The 12,476-nt window shown below is 34.2% G+C and overlaps 1 protein-coding gene across 1 annotated transcript in view; it reads right to left on the bottom strand.

The window, feature by feature from the left end:
• LOC148946241 (cholesterol transporter ABCA5-like) overlaps nucleotides 1-12,476 on the bottom strand; it is a 133,365-nt gene that overhangs the window by 120,204 nt on the left and 685 nt on the right. Inside the window, exons 2-4 of the mRNA XM_089097644.1 lie at nucleotides 6,871-7,443; nucleotides 2,280-2,515; nucleotides 1,017-1,203 (exon numbers count right to left, since the gene is read on the bottom strand). Of these exons, the coding sequence (XP_088953770.1) occupies nucleotides 1,017-1,203; nucleotides 2,280-2,515; nucleotides 6,871-7,443 (996 nt within the window). The remainder of the gene's footprint in view (nucleotides 1-1,016; nucleotides 1,204-2,279; nucleotides 2,516-6,870; nucleotides 7,444-12,476) is intronic.

The following is a 12,476-nucleotide window of genomic DNA, read 5'->3' as shown; positions in this document are numbered from 1 at the left end:
ATACAAAGGTAAATTTTTTACAGAAGGGCCTGTGTCCTTCTGTAATACAACACCGTCTCTTCGTTTCTTTTCTATTTCTGCTTTTTGTTTAACTATTTTAAGTTCTATTTTAGTGATAAAAAATTACAACACCGTCTCTTCGTTTCTTTTCTATTTCTGCTTTTTGTTTAACTATTTTAAGTTATATTTTAATGATAAAAAATTACAACACCGTCTCTTCGTTTCTTTTTTATTTCTGCTTTTTATTTAACTTTTTTGAGTTCTATTTTAGTGATAAAAAAATTATAACACCGTCTCTTCGTTTCTTTTCTATTTATGCTTTTTGTTTAAATATTTTAAGTTATATTTTAATTATAAAAAATTACAAAACCGTCTCTTCGTTTCTTTTCTATTTCTGTTTTTTTTTAACTTTTTGAAGTTCTATTTTAATGATAAAAAATTACAACACCGTCTCTTCGTTTCTTTTCTATTTCTGCTTTTTGTTTAACTGTTTTAAGTTCTATTTTAATTATAAAAAATTACAAAACCGTCTCTTCGTTTCTTTTCTATTTCTGTTTTTTTTTTTAAATGTTTGAAGTTCTATTTTAATGATAAAAAATTACAACACCGTCTCTTCGTTTCTTTTCTATTTCTGCTTTTTGTTTAACTATTTTAAGTTCTATTTTGATTATAAAAAATAACAACACCGTCTCTTCGTTTCTTTTCTATTTCTGCTTTTTGTTTAATTATTTTAAGTTCTATTTTAATGATAAAACATTACAAAACCGTCTCTTCGTTTCTTTTCTATTTCTGCTTTTTGTTTATTTATTTTAAGTTCTACTTTAATGATAAAAATTACAACACTGTCTCTTCATTTCTTTTCTATTTCTACTTTTTATTTAACTATTTTGAGTTCTATTTTAATGATAAAAAATTACAACACCGTCTCTTCGTTTCTTTTCTATTTCTGCTTTTTGTTTAACTATTTTAAGTTCTATTTTAATGATAAAATATTCATAATCTTAACTAAAACTTACCCTGGCCTTATCAAAAAAAGCAGTGATCACAAATCCAAGTGATATAACTGAAAGCCCATACAAAATGAACAGTAGAAACAAAAGACCGTAATCGGTGTTTTGGAATACTCCAATTGAAAATAGCACCAAAGTTGAAACGGTAGCAAGGAATAACACCAGAAGGAAATATATTAAGAACCAAGATAACCTGGAAAGTAATGACAATCAAATGAGAAAAATAACGAACTATTAACCGGTTTTCTTGTCACCCCCCCTTCAAAAAAAAAGAGCTCTCTACCCGTCCTTTGGATTTTGACACAACGCTATAAAATATGTAATTTAAGAACGGCTCACGGGTTTCTTGTGCATCAAATTAGCATGTCTATAAAAATTTCCTTCTCTAAGACTTTGAAATATCTGAAATACGTCCTATCAGGTATGTGCACAAAATTTTTTTGGCCCAGTGGTGGATCCATGGGGGCGAGGGGGCGACCTCCTAACATAGTCTAAAGTAGTGTAATTTACTTAATTAACCCAAGCTTGCGTTAATTAAAGTTGCTCCTAACGCAAGTTTACTGGATCAACCTATTTCGCCCCCCCCCTAAAAAAACCCTGGATTCGCCCTTGGTTTGGCCCTGTAGTATACACCTCGAGATTTAGATTCAATAACAACAAACAGATGGCTCGAAATCCAACTATTCAGCAAGTAAAAAAATAATAATAGTAATAATAAATAAATAAATTAGGAAGAACAATGAAGAATGTATCACTAACCCAGAAGTTGTCATCTTAGATTAAAGAAACTTTCAAAAAGGAGACAAAAGAAACTGTCAACGGGTTTTGAAGAAAACAAGCATCTTCAAGCTTGAACTCTTCTTCCTCTATAGCACTGATTTCTCATGAAATTATGTTCCATCCCAACATATTAATATTAGATTTCAAAATCTTTCAATATTAATATTGAAAGGTTCTGTGAAAATATGTGCTAATCTTGCAAATTTTAAATTTGGCTTAAAATACGTCTCGTACTCTTTGAAGAACAGGAAAAAGAAGCGCAGTCCTAAATAAGAAAGCTGTAAACTAAATCTGAATAAAATTTGTAAGGGTTGAAGTAAAGATCTTGAAAGCTCCTTCCTTGCCCCCAATTTGGAACGTAATCCTTTTCTGAAATTTTTATTCACCTAGCACAACAGTTTTTTGAGTCACCAGAGATCTCTCTTCTCTGCTGATACCCCCTCACACACGCAAACTAAGAAAATACTGAAAAAAACTTTGTATGCTTACCAAAACACAGAGTCACGTAGTCCCATCATTTTCATTCCCTCTTTGATTTTCTTTTCTTTTTCACCAACAACAAGCGTAAGTAAATAAGTGATAAATTGTGATAACACCAATGTCATATACAAAGGTATAATTGCTCTTAGAGGGTAAAGAGAAGCTTCGTCTGTATATGCTGGTCTTGGGAAACCTGCCATTTGTACTTTAGGTATATGGTCAAGCCATGTATTAGGCGTTTCAAGCTGAAAAAGTAAACTGCTTTTTAGTAAAAAAAGAAAAAAGAACTGTTTTTTTCTGAACAAATTTTATATAGCAGAAAAAAATATTCGTGTAAGTTTTCCAGAGAGTCTTTTTCCTCTAGGAGGAGCCTTTTTTGATCTTTTTTTAAACCATGTTTGTCACGTAAGTAAGAGAAAAAGACAAACAGAAATCAAACAGTTTGTGTTAACGAACTATAAGTAAGGAGCGACTCGACCCAGTAGTGAGTGAAACCCTAAAAACAGAAATATTGATGGCAATTAATTCATCAAACGAATTGGATTTTTTAAGGTGGTTTTGTTCATCCACCGTTCAAGGCAAAACAATTACCGTCACAGCAAAATATGTCATGCAATTATATTTGTTTCAAAGCGCACTGAAAAAGTTACATGATAAATTAAATTTATGATATCCTCGATAAGGACTTTAGGGATATTCCGCTGATTCATTTTGTTCCAATCACAACTAGTTTCCCCTACCCTCTATAAAGTAAATGCTGCTATAAAAATAACGGATAAAGATAAAATGAGAGGACAGTGACTCCTCTTCGGAAAAAAAGTGTGTAAAACGATGTTAACGCAACAATTAAATGAAAAAAAAAAAAACATTTTTTCAACCAAAGGCAAGAAGGCACATTAAAACTTAAAATGAGCAGAAATTACTCCGTATAGGAGGAGGATTACTCTTCCTCAACCCTCACTCCTCACACCAAAGTTGTTTACTTCTTTGAAAAAAACTGCTTTTTATGCCAATTGAGCGGCACTTGTGCTTCAGGAGTCGTTCTTGAAGGATCGGGCCAAAAATTCCAACTTTGGCGTAAAAAGCAAGGGTTGAGGAAGAGGTGGTTCCCTTAATATACGCAATAATTTCTATTCGTTTTAAGTTTTGATGTTGCTCCTTACTTTTAGTTGAATTTTTTTTTATTATTGAATTCCGGCCTATTTTTCAAATCATGCCGAGAAATCAGCCTCCCCTCTCCGTGAAAAATTTCCCACGTAAAATCCCTCCCACACAAAAATTTCCTCGGTGAAAAATTTAACCCAGCTTAAATTCTCCACCCCACCCCCCCAAAAATCCTCCTCGGATCATTCCCTCTTTCCTGAAAATCCTCCCCCTTCCCCCAGATAAAACCCCTTACTTTCATTTGGAATTTTTTATATTATTTCTGACCGTTTTCAAAACAAGCCGGGAATCCCTCTTCCATGGAGAATTTTTTCTGGAAAATCCCCCCCCCCCCCCAAGAAAAGTTCTTCTCAGAAAATGCCATATATTTCCCAAAAACAAATACTATACGTTTGCCCAAAAACAATGGGGAAATTGCGTAGCTTACATCCCTGTCCCCAGGGGCTTTGAGGGTCATGTTATCCCCACAGGCATAGCTATCAGGCTTTCCAACTAAGCTGAATCAAATGACCATCTTAAAAATTTGATCGGATGTCATTGGGGAAAATAGGGCGTTGGAGGGAGGGCTATTTACCCTCCAATGTTTTCGGTCACTAGACAAGGGCACTGGAACCTTCAATTAAGGTTCAAATGAGACCACTCCCAATCTTCTATGACCATTGGTTCAATACAATCACCCCTGAAGAAAAAAACCCATCCGTATTCTTTCTTCTGGCAAATATATCAGATTTCCACATTTTTACAGAGGAGCTTGAAACCTCCATATATGGGATATTTTATATGCTGAATCTTACGGTGTGATTTTCATTAAGATCACCTGAAGCTTTTTTGGGGGGGAGGGGTGCTTAGCTCCTTTCTCAAAAATCCGGCAAACTTTCTCGGGCTCGTAGCTCTTGATCGATAACACTAAACTTAATGAATCTTTTATACATTTGGAATTAGTATAGAAAGCCAATTCTTTCGATGTATTAATTTTCAAGAAATTCCTATTTTTAGAGTTTCTGTTACTATTGGACCAAGTCACTCCTTACTTGCAGTTCGTTACCGCGAACTGTTTGTTAAATAACTAACAAGACCCCCAACAGTTATGCATCAATTTATGTAACGCATATTGAGGACAGAAAGGGAAAATGAGAAGCGGGCAAGCACAAGAAGCAGTATTACAGGCACAAGTCGTGTTAATTCGCAATAGAGAGTGTGCATATTTTTTCTATTACGCGTTCTGTAGTCCTAATCAAGATTATCATAAATCTGATTCATCCTTTAACTCTTTCAGTGCGACTTGAAAGAAATGTAATTGCATGGCATATTTTGTTGTGACGATGATTTTTTTTTTTTTTTTTTTTTTTTTTGCCTTGAACGGTGGATGAACCGCTTCTGTTTTCCCAATAGCAATACTAGTTTACCTGTTACAATTGATAATAGTCCCAGCCAACCTAGCTGTTAAAAACTCGAAGAACATAGAAGAACAAACGAGCGTTTCAGTACCTCAGAAATCAAGAATGCAGTTAAATGGCTCAGGACAAAAAATGCTCGGCTCGCTATGATCCTGTCTCTATACAACCTGTTTTCTATAATTTGGAAAAATGAGAACATTCTTGAAGACTGGTTAAAGGGCCCAAAAGGATGTCATCATCCTTTTATGGAAGAGGAAGAACTCCAAAAGTGACAGCCAGCGACAGCCTTGTTGTCAATTGACAACAAGGTCGGTATCAGTGACAGGATCAGCCATGAAAGCGACCTGGTTTTCCGTCATTCCGCTCGACAATTGAGAAGCTTTTCAGAATTGGTCAAATAGTGGAAAAGGTCACAGAGTTTAGACAAAAAGCCTTTATAACATTCATCGACTTCTGGCCATTTACAAGCCCTATAGCAGATTTTAGAATTGACCGGCCTTTCGGAGAAATATTGCAGTCTTTTTTAGGCTCTGTAGAGTGTGACGGAGAAATGCGGTCATGTAAATGGCCGTCACTGCCCGTCCTTTCAAATTACGACACGGATGCACCAAGGATGTGCAGTGGACCCAGAACTGTTTATTGCTATCACGAGCTAAATTATGAAAAAAAACTACTTCACGTCTCACAGTAGGAGCTCAAGTTTAGGGATCGTGTCATCTCAGACACTAGCTTCACTGATGACTTAGCCATAATGTTGGCCTCCCTGGAGCAACTGCTGAAAGAGCTCTACATTTTATGAGAAAAAAAAAACAGCAAAATGAAATATAGATAAACAAGAATATAACAAGATCCTGGCCATTGACCCGTCTCCACCGGCAGCTGATTCTTTAATCAGTCTAGAGAATAGCAATAGCATCAAAATTGTGCAAAAGTTTGGGTTTCATAACTCCTTCAGATGGGTCACTTGGGTCTGAGCTGTAAGCAATAATATGTAAGATGTATTTTCCATTGGGAAGACTGAGCGGCTACATTTGGCAAAAGCCAATCATCAGTGCAACTGAACTGTAGAGTTTTAACATCCTTTTCGGCTTTGTGATATTTTACAAGGGTGAGACGTGGCAAGCCTCAGTCGCAACTATCCAAATTATCGATATATTTCAGTCAAAGAGCCTGAGGCAGATAGAAGGTCTATGATGGTACGAATTGTTTAGCTAGTAGCCCCAGCTCATGAAGCAGTTTTACTTATTGACTAAATAGCCGAATGCGGTTATGTTGTTTGGACACCTGCTTCAACTGAATCCATATCTACCCAAAAAGACCATTTACGACTTTCACCCTATCACAACCGATTGGGAGCGATCTCGTAGTCAGCCGAAGAAACGATCGTCCGACAGCCTGTCTGAGCCCTTGACAATGGCAAACATTATATTTGGCAAAGCATAAGTCATATATCTTCAACCTGCTTATATATCTCGGAGAATTTTCTCTAAGATTGTTGTCTTTGCACTAGAGTTTTCTGCTGCAGTAATTCAATCCCACGTCTTCATGACTTAGCAAAATATTTTAATTATATAGATAAATGATTTTTCTTATCTCTCTTATCTGCAGCTGATGTACCCTTTATGCATCGAGTGTCATTTTATTTACAATACCTACATATTCAAATAATATCACTGACATTTAGCTAGAAACAAACAGGTGGAACAAAAACGAACAGGCGGAATGTCATACATCAACCAATATTCTGCCGTACATAGAGCTAAAACTGAGCACGCTCCATAAATTAAAGGCTTTTATTTAATGATATTAAATCTGCTATCCACAATGCATATAAATAGCACAAAATCCCGGAATACATTTTGGCTTAAAACCGGGTCTTCCTATATTGTTTGAATGCCTGTGGACATATGTCAATCGTACGTAACATACACGAATAACAGTCCCCTTTTTGTATGGTCCACTTTTCGCGTGACCATAAGCCCAACGATATAATAAAAAAGGGTAAAATAAATTTGGAAAATAAAAAAAGAAGAACTTACGCGTGTCAAGGTGAAATCGACTAAACTCTGTAGACCCATAATTCTGCTGTAATAGTAGTTATTTGTCGGACAGGTGTAGTCCAAAGGAAAATCCAATGGATCTCCTACGTAAGCGTTTCTACATTCTCTCTCGTTTACAGTTAAAGAATTTGAATTCGGCAGTCCACTCGTTTCAAGTGAATTTCTTATTCGATATTGTTTTGTAACTGTTATATTTTTCTCAATGACTAAAGCCAAAGTAAAATTTCCAGAAGAGTCACTGTTGTACAGGTCATTTAAAGCTTCTTCCGACTCAATTGGAAGAAAAATAGGAGGAAACAGAAGCTTTTCCTCAGTAGAATTTGACAAACTTTCTACATACATAAACCAAGTTTCATTCATCTGTTTAATAAACTGATTTGCCTCGTTTGTGTTTGGGGTATATAAAAGGGGTGGGCCTGGACGGCTCAATATACTATTCATGGTCCAAGCAGGATATCCTCGCTCTTCTGTTATTTCTGGGTATGTTGGGTTTGGGATGGCCAATTTAACTATGATCAGAATGGCCAAGAAATAAATCGGAAGAAGAAATTCCTGAAAAGAGATATTAGAATTTTATAATAAACAGATATAAGAACTCGTTTATATCCCTTAGTTACGCTAAAAGACATAAAAGACAACATTAAGAGGTAAGAACTATCCAGCTATAACTAATATGAAAACTAAAGAAAAATGGTTCCTATGCAACTGAACCCTCGTTTAGCTCAACTTTGCTCAATCTAGCCCATTTAACCTAACCCTCGTTCAAGCGAACACCCGCTTAACTCAACCCACATTCAACACAACCCTGATTAAATCAGCCCTCGTTTAATTCAGCCCTCGTTCGATTCAACCTCCATGCAACTCAACACTCAGCTCCGATGCAACTCAGCCCCCAATCAACATTCAACTAACACCCATTGAAAACAACTTCCTCAGTTAATACTATGAAAATGTAACTCAGCTCGTTTTATCAAAAGTAAGAAAAGTTGACTCGAATGAAATACTCTTTATTTGATTGTTAAGTCTGACGTATTTTATATTTTATGCCATTTTATTGCAATACTATTCCTCCCCCTTTCTAAAAAAAAACAATAATTTATCCTTATGTCTTGTATATTTGAATATGTAATACATGCAAATATCATATATAGGGGAAAATAACAGGCAAATATAATGTATAACAAGAAAAAACTTTTCCTGGCCAGGGCCCGAACGCACTTGAATTTCATCGTTGAAGAAATTGCTGCAACCAAGTACAGAGCAAATCACGGCACATAATAACCAAAAAAAAGTTGTCTCGTAATAAAATTTATCGTTACTGCCAACTCAGGAATGGTAGCTTTTATTCTAGTTCACTTTAGTTGTAAAAGTTTGTTGCAGAAACAAATTTATAGGAATTTTGGAAAAGAGCTGGAAACGAATTTATCGTTACTGCCAATTCAGGAATGGTAGCTTTTATTCTAGTTCACTTTAGTTGTAAAAGTTTGTTGCAGAAACAAATTTATATGAATTTTGAAAAAGAGCTGGAAACGCTGATAAATCTCCTTTTTTCTATTTCTCCAGCACTAACCATGGTTCTGGAACATTGTAAAGAGGTGTTTTGGTACTTTTTACAATTTCGTGATGACAACACCTTCATAAAACACCATATGGCACCAAAAAGCGTGATTTTTAATGTGATTTCTTGAGGGTAATGGCTTGAAACTAAAAGTAGTCTACTATGAAAATCTCCATGGTCGAATATCCTTGACTGGGTGTTTAAAATCCTCCACTTATTTACTATCCCTCTTAGCATCCTTTGTAAGTGAAAAATCAAAAACAAAGTTTTGAAAAAGAAACTGCCTTGTTTGTGAAAAGATTCAATGAAATACAAAGCTGATTCGTTAATGGTAGAGGCTATTTATTTTCATATCAACAGTAAAATTGGTTGAGAAGCAGATTTTCAGAAATTTCAAAACAAAGTTTGAAACTGGATGCGTCTTCTTTTTTTCTCCAGCGCTAGCAAGTCACTGGAAAATCATAGGGGCGTTGAAATGGGGAACAATCCAGGGTTTTAGGAATTCGGTTTTATTTACCCTTCCCCATAAAGCCGCACGTTAACTGGTGATTCAGCAAGCGAATTAATTGAAACTTCGACAAGTTTACCACCAAAACTTTAATCACAAAAACCTAAATTTCACTTAAAGCTTAAACCTTGTAAAATTGTAAAACCTTCTGCGTCATGGCCCTTTACTGAAAACTATATCTGTCTTGAACTGTCTTGGAAAGTATAAACAAAATCAGATTGAATATTTGATATATAAAGATATTAATTGTTTAAAGATCCATCAGTTCAATATTTTATTTCACTGTAATTTTACTTTCACTTTCAATGCTGTAAGAACTGGAAACGAAAATATTTGTAATATAATTCGTTTTCAGTGAAGCACAAATGACGCAGTGGGATTTAGGTTTTTACAGTTAAGGAAGGGGACAATTTGAGGGTCATCAGCTACAATACAATTTAGAATACAAACTCAAGACGACGAGAAGTTACTATGGAAGGATGAATGGAACCCCTAACGAGCAGAGATTCAATAAGCAATCAAAGCAAAAAAACATACAACAAGTAATAATATAAATGAATAAATAAATCTTAAAGCGAATAATGCTTACATTGGATTTGCAAATCGAGCTTAAAACGAAAAAAAAAATTTTGCTAAGGAAGTATAAATGAAACCCAAGGCGAACAGAAATAAATAAAGAATCAATGCAAACAAACATACAATAAATACTAATGTAAATGAATAACTAAATCTTAAACGAGTGAAACTTAAATTGAATATGCAAATCAAGCTTCAAACGAACAAAAATCACTACAAACAAGAGTTTGTGTGTCGCCTCCTTCTCTCACTGTAAAAGTCTAAAACCTAATGCGTCATTGGCGCTTTACTGAAATCCAAATGTATTACAAAATATTTTCTTTTGTACTTAATACTGAAAATAAACGTTAAAATTACAGTAAAATTTTGAACTGATAAGCTTTCAGCAATTAATATCATTATACATCAAATATTCAATTTAATTTATTAGTTCTTTTTAAATTTGATCATGATCTTAAGTTTAAAATTACTTTTATTTTCTTTTCTTTACTTTTCTTTGAAAAACTTCTTTTTCGGAAAGTCTTTTTTATTAATTTTTAATAAAGAAGTACCTATGGTCTTTGAAGTAACCTTAACGAAACCACTATATAAGAAAGGGAATAACAGAGAGTGCAGTAATTCTAGAAGTTTTAGCTTGTCTTCGGTATGGGAAGCAAATTCCTCAGAACAAGAGACATGGTAAATAAAGTTTTAAGAGAAGAATTATGGGGTTATCGAACAGGAACACGGTGCGTTGACTAGATTGTAATGCTTTGATATATGATAAAGACATACTGGAACTACAAGCCCTTTTATATCTGAGTTTTGTAATTAATGAATTAATGATAATTAATTGATATAATGAATTAATGATAATAATGAATTAAAAATAATTAATGAACAGTCATTTAAGTGACTAGTACGTACAAAAGTAGTATTGCTGTGGTTAAGGAAGGAGGCGTGGCCAGTAGTAAGATTGATGTTAAGTCAGGAGTTCAGTAGGTTCGTATCCTGGTTTAACTGAATCATCTTGATAGGTTTTGTCCAAAGTTAGACAACAAAGCTGTACAAGAGCATGGTACTAAAATAAAAGAGAGAATTTTCTTTGTTCTAGATTACGCAGGCTGTTTAAGCGTCCTGTGCAAAAGAATATGCTGAAGTGAATTACTTTTAGGAGGGTTTCAGCTTTCAGGTTGGCAGAGTGGGTATGAACATTCGTCCGGGTTACTACAAATATTTGAAGTTTTAGCACAACATGATAGAGCCTATTGAAAATATTACCATTTCTGAATTTACAGCACAGTTTACAGACAGTAAGCTTATCGCAGATAATTTCTGGTCTTCGGTCTCGGTGCGAACAAAAAGCTCCTCCCACTTGTTTCTGCTTTAGCGGATTAGTTTGTTATCGTCAATCACTGAGAAATGGTTACCAAGTGCATTATTCGTAATAGCGGGTTTCCACTTGTTTCGTGTCCAAGAGAAATCTGACTTGTCCACCCCTGTCCGGGTTTTTATAATGGGAGAGATAGAGAATGATCATACTGCTAATTCTATAAACTGTGATTTACAGCCACAAAAAGAGCAATTGAAAATTTGTGGCCATTTTTACCTATTCATGTATTGTATGACTTCAAGTGACAGAATGATTCTTTTGTTAATGTTGTTTTCTTTTTGATTTATGAAATTCTGTTTCTTTTTCTCTTATTTTGTGCTTCGCTTTTTTAATTTTTTTTTTGCGTGAGCGAGTGCCAATAAATCTTTGTTATTAGGGCAGAATAAGTTTTATTAAGTATTGACAAAACTGACAGAGTGAATAGCTTTACTATCCTACAGTGCTTTATTAGACAAGGGAGTGCAGGGAAAATGTAAAAATAATTTGTTTCTGTCAATGGAATAAGAGAAGGCAAGTAAGGAACAACAGAATTTCCAGTACTAGAATTAAAAAGCCATAGTTATGGTTCTGACAAGCAGATGCTTTGAGAAGTGGAGAAAGATATGTTAGGTGTTTCTCGTAGGAAGCTGTCGAAGGAAATTTAGGCATTCGTTTAAATGACTGCATATCAAACAATAGGCTGTACGGAAAATGTATTTTGATCCCACGGATTGGGTGTATACACAAAGAACGTTTAGGATAAAGGGTGATATGTTTCCGAAAATTGTGATTTTGCGAATCCAGCAAAGGCCGAAGGAAAAGAGAACTTCATCAAATGAGAATGGAGATGGTCGTAAGCAGAGTTTAAAAAAGTGGCAACTTCACGGGAGGGAGTAAAGAGTAAAGCTATAAATAGTGGGTGGAAGAGGAGGTAAAGCTATGCTGGCCTCATGAACTTGGTGTTACGATAGGACAATATTAGTAGGTGTGGTATATATTTATGGTTCATCGTCGGCGGCAAAACAAAAGTGAAAGAAAAAAAAATCCACAGTAACGGCATAATAAAGACAAGAGAAAAAAAAAGTTAAAAACCAGTAAACTAAGGAATGAGGAATGAATACCAATGAATTAAAATCAGGAAACCACACAATGAAATATCTTCGCCATTCTCCGCCATTCGCCATATCATATATATATATATATATATATATATATATATATATATATATATATATATATATATATATATATATATATATATATATATATATATATATATATATGTATATATATATATATATATTATATATACATATATATATGTATATTTTTTTAACAATGTATTTATACATAGTTTATTTTATATTGATTAATGCGAGGTGTTTTATAGCTCTATGAATTATTGACATATTTTGACTTTTTTCTTATCCTTCTTTTTTTAACCGTAAGGTCTTTCATTCCTGAATTTACAAAGCTAATTAAACGAAAGAAATAGAAAGAATCGCAAATAAAGAATCGATTCATCAGCGAATGTAGATGTAACCAAATGTATGTTTAAAGGATTTCTTCCAAAAATCTTCAATTTATACCTT

This window comes from Artemia sp. Qi Xiang Cuo, chromosome 12, assembly GCF_049724085.1.
Source record: "Artemia sp. Qi Xiang Cuo chromosome 12, ASM4972408v1, whole genome shotgun sequence".
Lineage (NCBI taxonomy): Eukaryota > Metazoa > Arthropoda > Branchiopoda > Anostraca > Artemiidae > Artemia > Artemia sp. Qi Xiang Cuo.
This window is presented reverse-complemented; position numbering and strand designations above follow the sequence as displayed.